We start from the raw sequence: 12,825 nt of genomic DNA, 5'->3' as shown, positions 1-12,825 counted from the left end.
TTAGCGCTTCTATGAAAACCCTAGTGAGGGCTGTGTCCCCATCTTGCTGAAACCATACACATGACTTCAATATCCTCCTCTTGCAGCTGCGGGACAAAAAAAAATATGAATCATGTCAATATACCGCTCGCTCGTTACAGTAACTGTGGTACGTCAATTTCGAAGAAAAATGGCCCGATATTATCTATATATATATATATCTTCGATATTACACACCATACAGTAACTTTGAGGCTGTGTAATGTTTTCTGGTGTTTTTATTTTGAATTGCTTGATGACCAGTAACGGAAATTTTGACGATTGACGTACCCCTCGAGGTGAAAGAGTGACTCATCACAAAAAGTCGTCCAATATATTTTCTTTCGAAAAAATCTCTAATATTTTCTGCTAGGGAATTATTCGATGTTTGTTGTCTTCTGGCTAGATTTTTTGGACTATTTTAATCTATGTCTAGGTCAAAATTCGTTTAAGTCATAAACGGTGGAGGCTCATAGAGGCAGAATGTTTTTTTTATAATTTTATGCATACACGTTGTTTTAGAACTTATAAATTAATAAAATAAAAAATGAATAATCATACTTCTATTTAGGAACATAAAAAAAGTTCTGAACCGGCGTTTGTCGTCCTTCGCCAGGTCGCCAGACAGATACAAGCCATGCCCCAAGGTGGAATTCTAGGCTGAACACTTATGATAATTCAACAGCGGCCCAGCTCAAGGAAAATAATCCTAGACAGGACAGTGTTCAGGTCGAGAATACATTTTAAATCACAAACATGTAATTAAACCAATCAAGAAGTTTTACGGGTGTTCATATTTATCGTATCTTATCATTATAATCCATATCTTTAAAAACACAATGCTATCCTATGATTGTCATTATTCTTTGGCCAAAGGCTGGCCAGGACCTAATTCAAGATGAAATTTGTTCTACTTGTCACGTTGTTTGCAGCGGTGTCTTCGATCCCAACAGAGTTGCCATATCCAGATGAACTGGTCTATAAACTCGGGGAAGAGGAATTTGAGGACTACGTTGATAAGTGGATAGAATTCCAACAACGTAAATGGACCAACACGTCCGAAGCAACAACCACAAGCGCCAGGAGTGGTGAGTACTTATATTAAATTACATTCACTTATTTCTGTCTTTTTTCTATGTAGCATATATACTTCTCATATCATTTAAGTTAAAATAAATACATTAAAAAGACTAATTCAGTATTCATCACTCACGTAGGATTCAATGCTTTGTCCGAGTAACCAATCCATAATATGGAAATATCGTAAAAAGTAATTATGCCAGATAAAATGTTTCCATTGCCAAACCTTTTTACGTGTTTTCTGAGAAAGAATCGTTAATTTGTTGAATTTAGCTTACAAGATACAAATGGAGCGTTACAATAGTTTTACTAAACTATTGTAAAATATCACTTTCATATGGATCTCCATGCTTACTATGTAACCGCAATATTGCTATTAAAACTTAATACCATCAGATATAAAGTTTCATATCAAGTCTAAGACACCAAGGGTAGATGTTGTAAGAAATACATCATAATTATGGGAATTGGCACTGTGTGTGTGTATTTGGGTAAAAAAGCATTGTTCAGTGCCTACTTTACCTACTCCGCTATTTTACTAGTATTTAATTACGTAATTACGTTTCCAGTAGTTGTCATGTATTTTGAAAAATACAGTATAACGTATACTGTAGATATAGTATAAATGATGTGGAGAAAATAAATTAGCTTATAATTGTTCTTTAATGCCCCTTTTCAGGATGTACTCTAAACGTACGCAATGACTTCTCAAGTCCCCAGCCAGTTTTTATACACAGATGGTTGAACAACTACCTAGCACCACATGGCAATTCGGGACAAGTTCGCCTAAACAGTGGAGACGAAATTATTGTCGCATGTACTGGATCCGGACGTCAAATACGACACCCTAATATCATATCCAATGTTGCTGTTGCAGTAAGTACTATTACGGATGATAATCCTATGATTATCATAAGATCGCTTCCTCTCCGTAACACTCATAGTCTCTTACCCATTTTTTATGTCACACATATTAAAATGAGGACAATCATATACTTATAAAAATATGTTACATATACTACATAAAAAGTATATACATGTGTGAAAATGAAATGAGAACTTAAGCGTAGATCTCTCCAGATCTACCAGATCCATTCAACTTCTTCACAATCGAGTAGAACCCAATATCGCAGCACAACTCCCGAGGGAACCTTTTGATAAAAAGAGCGTATATTTGCGAATGCCCAAACATTATATTTGTAAGCTGTAAAAACAAAATAGTAATTAGGCAGAAATATAAAAAGCAGAAGAAAACAATAATAAATAAATTAACATTGCAAGATTACTATAAAATTGCCGAAAATGTCCTTAAAGTCATTTTCATCACAGTTTTACTCTATCTGATTTTATGATCGTTCTTCTTTTAGAGAAGGAAGGCATTATACGCCTGTGGTTACCAAACATCTTCGCCGTATGAAAAAAAAAACAAAGGTGTTTTGTCTAGACATAAAAACCTATTGCCGGGGCTCCATAATTCTGTATCTGTTAAGTGATTATTTGTTTTGTGTAATAGGGTAGGTGATCCGATTCTGTGCCTGACACAGAAGTTCTAGGCATGACATTCGATGTTTTAATTCACTGTGCCAGCAAGTATTAAATACATGTAAAGAAAGTCCACTGACGCAAAGGATTTGTACAAACTTTTTGACCTACGAAATTTAGCGGTAAAATATTTGCCGCCGCCGCAAAGGAGTTTTCAGAGTTGAACCTTTGAAAGTTATAAGCGTGAAGTTTGTCGTAATCGATATATCATCGTATACGTTTTTCAGACAGCAAGATGTGTGAACAATAACCTCGTATCCGGTGCAGGTTGGTTAAACGGAAATCGAGCTTTCAGACAATTAACATGTAGTGGCCATGCCATTAGTGAAGCCGTCGAGACAAATGAGAGATGTTATGGCAACAATGTTGTTATAAGGTAAATTTCATTTTTTTTTCTCCAGATCGGATCGTCTTCTTTAGGACTTCTCCTTTCGAAGGTTGGCGATCATGGTGGCTACTTTAATTTTAGATGCTGCGCTTCTAATCAATGACTTTGATCAAACCATTGTTTAAGACGTAGACCTACCTACCTAAGGTTTCCTTCTACCTACCTACCTACCTTCCTTCTGTGTATGATTGATAACTTGTATAATTACTTGATGTCGGATCTAGTGGCTCCAACTTCTGGACATGGCCATTATAGTCTGTCATTTGTAGGTAGCACCTGTTTGCTGTTTGTGTTTTAATTCTGTTTAATTCTGCATCACTTGTATACTAGGTCTTTTTGTCTGTGACATTTCTTAGAAAGATTTTGTTTTTTCGGCGATATGCGCTTCTTTGCACCGGTTGTCCTGTACTCTGATATTATTGTGCAACTTCTTTCCTGATTTGAGAAAGAGGTATGTTTCCGTATTACATTTACGTCCTCAATGTTTCCGTCGTACCAATATGAAAATAAAAATAACTTATTTTGCTCGTGATCAACAATTCCCTTCATATGCGGAGAGTGTATATATATAATTTAAATAGATGAGAGAGAAAATGCTAGATTTAAAGAAACACTGCCATATGGACCAAGTTTTTATTTTATATTTTGTAATTTAAGTTTAAGATTGTAAGTAATCCGTCAAATATTTTCTTTTAAATTTTTATTGAATGTTTCTGGAAAATAATCTATAAACACGACACAAACTTGTATTACAAATAAATCATTATTCCAGAGTCGGATACGTCGTGAATAACGTGTTATATCCAACTTATTGGTCGTGTTATGACAAGCGCCGATTTGAAGTATTGTATGTTTGGTATGCACAAAATCCAAGCAACTCTGTTCCTCAGACTGGCGTTGACCGACCTAGCTGGATGGGTAAGGTTTCTGATACAAAAAATATAGCTTTAACTATCTGGTGTATTACTATTTGAATCACATGCCGTGTTCATAAACTCCGAGCTGCCCAGGTTAACTAGTGGCTTTTTCACCGCTTCAAAAAAGGTGATTAAGAATCCTTAATAGAACAGTAAATCCAGACATAGAACTCGGCAAGTTAGGTTAGGTGTCTTCTGTGCATATGTGTAATTGTGACTTCAGTAAGATATCTGATCGAATTCCACGCTCATTTATGTATCCTGTTTCTGGGCTCATTTGACAACAAGTTGTTATGAAATATAAAAACCGAAGCCCATTTGTGCTTACGGTTATAAACAAAAGAAAAGTGCCAGACCTTGAACATGGGACAAGTTCTAGTTGAACAGTTGAGGTGTAGTACTAGACATTTCTCAACGCTTGCCAAATTACAGCTGGAAACTTCTTTCCGGGAGTGAATATCAACAATCTTTACACGAGGAATCGCCAGCGCGAAGCAATAGCCAGATCGGTTGGTAACAACATGGTCGATAGATACGTGACCAATCATCAGTTTCTGTCACGTGGTCACCTCGTTGCTAAGAGTGACCAAGTATTCGCTACTGGACAGCGAGCAACGTTCTACTTCGTCAACGCCGGTCCTCAATGGCAACCGTTTAATGGTGGAAATTGGAACAGTCTTGAATTGGTACAACTATTTTATTCTTTCAAATCATGTTTTGGTAAAAGATTCGTCACAATTTTAATATAATAATGACCTTGTTCTTGACTTCATATAAATCCGTTTATTAGTTTCAAAGATTCGCTCTATCAAACGGATAGATGTAATATTGAGGGTGAGATTGAGAAATTGATTCCTCATTGATGATGATTGATGATTGAGAAGTTATGTTATTCTTATTTTTGCGCTTGTAAATAACTGGTATATTACTTTTATAATAGTATAGTGTATAGACTCGCCTATACCAACACTTTTAGTAAAAGCTACAAAAAATATTTACAGAACCTTCGTGATCGCATTGCTCGTGCAGGTTACCATACAACAATTTACACGGGTACGTTTGGAGTAACACAACTTCGTAACTCCGCTGGCCATTACGTTGACCTATTTCTCGACAACACTGGTAACAATCGTAGAGTGCCAGTTCCCCAATACTTCTACAAGGTACTATATTATCTAAATTAATTATTTAAGTATTCATTCATATCATATCGATCGACTATCATTTGTTTATAGTAAAGATAAGTAAAGAAATGCATTAAAATATTATGGCGAATTAAAAGTTGAAGCCTGGTAGATAGTATTGGTGACCCGAGCTTGTTGCTGTCAAAGCATGGGAACGTTACCAGCATTAAAGGTACACTGACAGGAACCAAACATTTTAAATTTGTTTTAAGTTTCTATTTATCAATTTCTTATAACTATTACGGAAGTCCAAATTTATAACAACGTTGAGAATTAACGAATGGGAAAGTTCTGTTCATGCTTATAAGTAAAGAAACAATTTTAAATTGGGTTGTCAAAGAACGCTTCGACATTCGACAAACTAATTTAACAATTATAATCATGATATTAAAATATAACTTTTAATCGTCGTCAATGGTTAGCGAGCCCAACGCGTCGTTCTCAAGTGCAAAATTGTACTATGAAACAAAACTTTTGGTAGACAACTGGTTAACCACACAAAATCACACACAACCCAAACCCACATATTAGCAACCCAAAAATTATTTTTTCCATCAAAGGCCCTTTCCTAAAAACTAAATTTTTACTAACGATTCAAGACTTTATACAATCTTAAATAACACCTTCTCAACCTGTCCTACGCTGGAATAAAAAAATATTCCATATATAAATATTCCAACAATAGTGTAATTAAAAAATTCTTTATGTAGAAATGATTGTCAAGCCTACAGTTATCACGTCAAATGAACCTTATGGAAGAGACTGCCCACGACACAGAGTATCAGAAAGTACACAGAGTTTCCGAAAAATCATAATGACGCTTAAAATACAGAATGGACTAGAATTCGTTGGACAATCGAATATAAATAACTCCGTCCGTAACTTATATAAATTATAATCTTATTCCAGGTTGCATATGATGCAAACAGACGCATTGGTACCGCTTTTATCGGTATCAACAATCCATACTACTCATTGGCTGAGGCCCGAGCTCTGCAGTTCTGCACAGACAGGTGTCGGAATAACAACGCCTTCAGCTGGCTCAGGTGGCAACCAGATCGAGTGGATCTTGGTTACAGCTTCTGCTGTACTATCGCTGATTTCAGAAGACGAGTACCGCACTTGCCAGCTTTTACTGTTAACGGATTACTTTCATAAATAAATAACAAATACGTTTGTTAAAATTAATAGTTATGTTATTTTCCGTCTAGAGACACCATACATTTTTGTATTATATAATGTTAGACTACCACCACCGTTGGCTGTTCTTTATAAAATTATATTATTGACATTTTTAGCAAATATATATTTACACATGAGTAAACTATTTTATTGAATTTACCGAAAAAGGATAAATGTATTTTTTTCCCCTAAAGTTAAATCTTCAAAACGAATACATATTCCTATTCGTATCTGAAGAGATACCCTCATCTTGTCAAGTCAAATCATTTATTCCAATTAGACCACCTAAAATGGTACTTTTGAACGTTAAATAAAATACAAAGGTTACTAGTTGCCCCTTTCAAAAGGTAGCGTGTGGAGAATGACACTTACTGTTTTAAAATAGGACACACATATCCGTATACATTAGTAAAATCATTATATATTAAGACAATGTACTCCTAGAATAAAACTACTATACAGATCAATTATTTAGCATTATTAAAATATTAGTAAAATTCTTACTTATTGTTTGATTAACTAAAACTAGATATAGAAATCTAAGGAATGTTCTTAGATCAAGTCTATTATTTTGTACGTAAGTACAATATAATAGAATGTATATGTAACTTAGTTTCCGCAAAACTATGGTGAAAATCAGGTTTAGTTTTTTTACGTTAAAAAAACCTATATCTTGCCAGCTTTATTTTATTTTCCGATATACTTATTATCTAATTATCGTGTGTTAGTAAATATATTTTTCAGTAGGTATGTATCAGATATAGTGCAGTGTTGGCCTAGTGGCTATCCCTGAGGTCGTAGATTCGATCCCCGGCTGTGCACCAATGGATTTTATTTCTATGTGCGCATTTAACATTAGCTCGAACGGTGAAGGAAAACATCGTGAGAAAACCGGCTTGCCTTAGACCCAAAAAGTCGACGGTGTGTGTCAGGCACAGAAGGCTGATCACTTACTTGCCTATTCAATTCACAAACGATCATGAAACAGATACAGAAATCTGAGGCCCAGACCTAAAAGGTTGTAGCGCCATTGATTTAATTTAATGTATCAGAAACCCTCTTCGGTAAAGGCGTCCTTCAAGGCTTCTATTTCTATTCAATTAGGATCCATTGGGCCGCAAGTTTTTTGTTGCCATCATCCCATCAAGCGAAGGGTCTGCCTCTGAAAAGTCTGCCTGGTGGTTTTATAATATCAATAGAGATTTTAAAATGGTTCTGCTGTCTTAGAGAGGTAGGGGCTCAATTTAAAATCTATACTAATATTATTCTAAAAAATCAGTAGCGCTACGACCTTTTTAGGGCCTCAGATTTCGTATCTGTAATGATATGGAATAAATAAAAAAAAGTTTCATGATAATTTGTCAGTCTAATAGCCAAGTAGGCTATCTGTCTGTTCGCGATAAAGTTGCTTTTTTCAATAATATATAAAATAATTAATTAGGAAGAATTAGGTATATTTAACTTTTCAAGGTTTACGGGTCACGGTTGCCATTGCGAAGCCGGATAGGATCGCTATGCGTATTTATAATTTAAACGAAGTCTACTTTTTGTTATACTCAGCTTCTCGGCCTGTAAAATAAAAAGGCCAAACAAACATTTGTTGTTATCTTAATGAATTATAAGTATTGATAAACATTAAATACGATCCTACATAATCGCCAAGAAGTTTGCTGCTAAATTACTCCGATATTTTTTTTCTTAAGTAGATTATTATTAAATTTATTTATTGAGATATTTTGGCAGCTTATTACTAAATATTAACATATATTTACGGCATTAAATATACTTAACATATAATTAAGTACTTAATAATTATTTGGATTGGTAACAATAAAATCATTTTAATTCAACTATTTGTATATATTAAACTAACTAATATTAGTTTAGACACACTTAGGGTAGTATAACTTATATACTTTACACTTATGATACACTATTTATCAGCACTATATGCTTGACACACGCCGTCGTTTTTGTCGATTTCCTCAAATCTTCAACGAGCTAGTATAAATCTGATTTTGTGTACAGCAGGAAGTAAGTAAATTGGTAGTAGATATACCTGAGATCTGTTTCGCTTTTATTGATAATTTTCCTTTGCGGGAATAAGTTCCGGCACAACCTGACTCAGGTCCTTTTTAGGTCTACGGCATGACACTGTTATCTAACGATTTTTACTGCATCAGTACAGCAGTCATACATTAGTCATCACCCTGCAGCCATAATGTCCATAGATGCATAATCATAGAGTGATAAATATCCAATATCTTGAGACACTGAACGATTATTGTATTATATTTAAATAGCTAAATTATTTATTAAATACAAAAAGGTACTGAGAAAAAGGTTTGTTAGAATTAAAATACAGTAACTAAATAAAGACGTATAATGAAGACTTAACTTAGGAGATATTATTAATATTTATAATTTGTCAAGAGTAAGGAATAGTTATGTGTAACAATATTTATAAAGCGACGAGATAGATATAGATTTTATGTTTATTATTATATATGTATCTACTAATTCCTATCAAAACAAATCAATCACTAAGAGAAAAATGCCGACTGTCAATAAAAAAGAAATATCTTTAACAAATATTAAAATGGAAATACCTTTATAATATCTTATCAAATTAATCTCTATGTATAAATATAAAAGTCTTTCCTATCTCTAAGTCATCAGAAAATCGAAAGGCTGGTCTACGGACCACTTTTCAAACCAACGAATATAGGAAAGTAATAATGAAGATTGTAGTATTTTTCACGCTCTTTGTGGCGACTTTCTCGCTACCAACGGAGATGCCACATCCAGAAGAAATGGTTTTCAAGCTTGGAGAGGAAGAGTTTGAAGACTATTTGGATAAGTGGCTGGAAAATGAACAAAGCAAATGGCATAATATCTCTAAAGTAGAAACCACGAGTACCAGAAGTGGTAAGTTATTAAAAGTTTTAGATTTTACAATTTATCAGATTCAATCCATACATTTTCACTAGAAATATACGATGTTATTATAAAATTATTGATTAATTATAATACTAAAACTAAAACCCTTTTTTTATAACATAACCAAAGTACCTACCCTTAATACTCTGAGCATTTCGCAGCGATGCGACGTTGTACGACTGTCGCAGAAATCATTAGCTCGGGTATAACCAGTACTGTCTATCAGCCTAATTAAATCTTTAATTATCGTCTGTACTGGAAATAATATTCCATTGAAATCCATCTTATTATTTTGAAATATAGTCGTTCACTTTATCACCACTTGCTCTACTTTGTGCTTGTCTGGCAGATGAAACACGTCTAAAAGTTTTTAATAATTATAAATTTTAAGGTTGTTCACTAAACGTGCGAAGCGATTTCGCCAGCCCCCAACCAGTGTTTATCCTTAAAAAGATCAATAATTATCTAACTCCAGACGGTAATTCTGGAGTAGTTCGTTTAAAAACTGGCGACGAAGTTATAGTCGGTTGTAATGGCCGTCAGATTCGTCATCCAAATATTGCTGCAACTAATATTGCCGTTGGTGTAAGTACAATGAAACAATTTAAAAATTATTATTCCGTACATTTATCCCGAGGTCTTTTCTATCGTCCAAGAATGTAATCAGTGTCATACGTTTCAAATTGCTTACCCTGAGGACAATACTCAATTATTACGAGTGTAACTTATAAATTCTCAATAATTTTCCAAAGGCAAATTAAAAATCTGCAGCCTTTTTTCTCTAACAGACTGTAAGGTGTGTTAATAGCAATCTTGTCACGGCTCCGGGGTTGCTGAATGGAAACCGTGCTTTTGGCCAATTAACGTGTAATAGTAATGTTAATAGTGAGGCCGTGGAGACTAATGAAAGATGTTATGGCAATAATGTTATTATTAGGTAAGCCAACTCGTGTATAGGAACGATGATATTTGGATAATTTTCTCTGACACTACTGTCGAACATCATAAATTTTAATTTATTTCATTTCAGAGTCGGTTACAGTGTTAACAGAGTATTCTATCCTCTTTATACGGTATGCTATGATAAAAAACGATATGAAGTTCTATATGTATCATACCCTCAAACTCCAATAAATGCTATACAACAAACAGGAGTCAGCAGGCCTGGTTGGCAAGGTATCCCAATTTTTCAAAGCATTAACTTAAATTCTTAAAGCGTTAACTTTAATTCCTGAAATCATAATGAAAGCACTTTTTAATTTTAGCGGGAAAATTCTTCCCTGGTATAGATATCTATATACACAAAACCGACATCGCGAAGCCATAGCAAGAGCAGTGGGAAGTAATATGGTGAACCGATACGTCACAAGTCAACAGTTTTTGGCCCGTGGCCACCTTCTAGCGAAAAGTGAACTAGTATTTGCCGTCGGTCAGCGTGCAACATTCCACTTCATCAATGCCAGTCCTCAATGGCAACCCTTCAATGGTGGAAACTGGAATAGTCTTGAACAAGTATAATCATTTTTACGTTTAAAAAGGCTAGCTTTAATTGGTACCTCTCTTACTTTTCTTTTTTTATTAATAACTTTTAACTTGCTCTTTCTCTAGTCACCTCCTAGGTTTAGTCCAAGAATATTTTGTTTTATGTAACTGGAGGCAAACGGGCCGGAGGCTCACCCTATGCTAAATTATACCGCCGCCCATGGATACATACCTACATTTCCAGTTGCACGCAAGTGCGTTGCTGGGCTTTTAAGAAGTGATGTGCTCTTTTCCTGAAGCACCCTAAGTCGAATTGGTTTGAAAATACTTCAGTGGGCAGCTGATTCCACATGTACTACAAAGTCTACCCAACCCGAGTCTTCAATGCACGGTTGTCTTGTTAATCGCTTTTAATTCATCCGTTGTACAGATTACGTATATAATATACCAAGAGAAGGCTTATTAACCCTCGTTTTAGAACCTACGCAGTCGCGTTGCCCAAGCGGGCTACCACACAACAGTATACACGGGAACATTTGGCGTCACTCAACTTCGTAACTCCGCCGGCCATTTTGTTGACATTTATCTCGACAACACTAACAATAGGCGCAGAGTACCCGTACCTCTTTACTTCTACAAGGTAAATATATATATAGTAAACATTTTAATTATGTCATTTAAAATCCTATGTATTAGTGCTTATCATATCGAACGATGACCATATTTCTTGATTACCTAAAGCTTGTATTAAAATTATAATCATTAAAGTGGCATCTTTAAATTATTTAATTAAAATGTATGTTGTTACATATTTTTAATGTGTAATATAATCTATATGCTAAATACTTACGTTCTGCGGCGTTTCTAAATCTATGCATAAATGTTTTCAGGTGGTATACGATGCTAGCAGACGCATTGGTACCGCATTCATTGGTATCAACAACCCATACTATACGATTTCTGAAGTCCGCGCTCTGCAGTTCTGTACAGACAGGTGTCGGAATAACAACGCCTTAAGATGGCTCAAGTGGCAACCAGACCGTATCGACATGGGATACAGCTTTTGCTGCACTATTAATGACTTTAGGCGACGAGTACCTCACCTTCCACAATTTCAAGTCAACGGCCTCCTGACATAAGCATCAAAAACCGAGAAACCTCACGTATAGCAGACTCTAAATTGACGATTATTTAGATTTCTAGAATTTTTATAAGATTATCTTTACATTCAATGGGAAATAATTAACTACGTTTTTATACATTTTGTGATATAATATAATATACCTATTGTTTTTAATATTTCTTATTTTATTACCAATTTCAACAATATTATTTTTCATATTGTGGCGTATAGCCGAAGCTACGGTTGCAGCATAAAGCATTTCATGAGCTTTTGCATTCGTTTTCGTCCAAGTCCAAGTGTTCATACAATTTTCATTCAACGTTCAAGTTCAGTAAAAATAACGAAAATATAGCTTTATTTTTGTTTCCCAACTTCAAAATTGTACGAAACTAAACTTCTGACGTTAAGACATCTATACTATACTATACACCGACCACACCACATCAAACAAAACGCAAACCTATATATAAGCAACCCAAAAATCGCACTTTCTTCGTCCAACGAGTAAAGCTCTTTCAGAGGCCCTTTCTGAAACTTTTTACCATTGTTTCAAAACTTTAAACATTCACAAACTATCTTAAGCTAAATCTTCCCAATCTTTCCGAACCGAAAGTATTCTTCTTGTGCAAAAGTAGTTTTATCATAATATTGTGTTATGTAGAAATAATTATGACAAGTACGTACCTAATCATTAATATATCAAATGGAAGGGAGCCTAGGCCCACGACACGGAATCCTAGTGTGGGTACTAGTGCACATTATTTTTAACTATACATCCTTTTTAGGTATATTCTTACTTAAAAAGGGTTCCCAAATCTTACATTAAAATAAATCGTTGTCAAATCAATAAACACATTTTTTATTAAGTGTTATAAAGCATTTTTCCTTTATTCCATAAAATACAAACTCATATACGACACAAGATATTAACGTCAATCAAAGTTAAATCTAGTTTCAGGATCTGCCAAA

At 34.6% G+C, this 12,825-nt stretch overlaps 1 protein-coding gene and 1 pseudogene across 1 annotated transcript; both read left to right on the top strand.

Moving 5' to 3' along the window:
* The first annotated feature begins 899 nt into the window (after window positions 1-899).
* On the top strand, window positions 900-6,448 carry LOC123715121. The gene is made up of 7 exons (XM_045669956.1): window positions 900-1,106; window positions 1,778-1,974; window positions 2,868-3,016; window positions 3,801-3,946; window positions 4,378-4,631; window positions 4,947-5,108; window positions 6,039-6,448. The coding sequence occupies exons 1-7, from the start codon at window positions 917-919 to the stop codon at window positions 6,285-6,287; spliced, it is 1,347 nt and encodes a 448-aa protein (XP_045525912.1). The 5' UTR covers window positions 900-916; the 3' UTR covers window positions 6,288-6,448.
* Window positions 6,449-9,002: 2,554 nt separating this feature from the next.
* Window positions 9,003-11,901, top strand: LOC123715122 (annotated as a pseudogene).
* Window positions 11,902-12,825: the final 924 nt, after the last annotated feature.

Source organism: Pieris brassicae, chromosome 10 (assembly GCF_905147105.1).
Source record: "Pieris brassicae chromosome 10, ilPieBrab1.1, whole genome shotgun sequence".
Taxonomy (NCBI): Eukaryota; Metazoa; Arthropoda; class Insecta; order Lepidoptera; family Pieridae; genus Pieris; species Pieris brassicae.
This window is presented reverse-complemented; position numbering and strand designations above follow the sequence as displayed.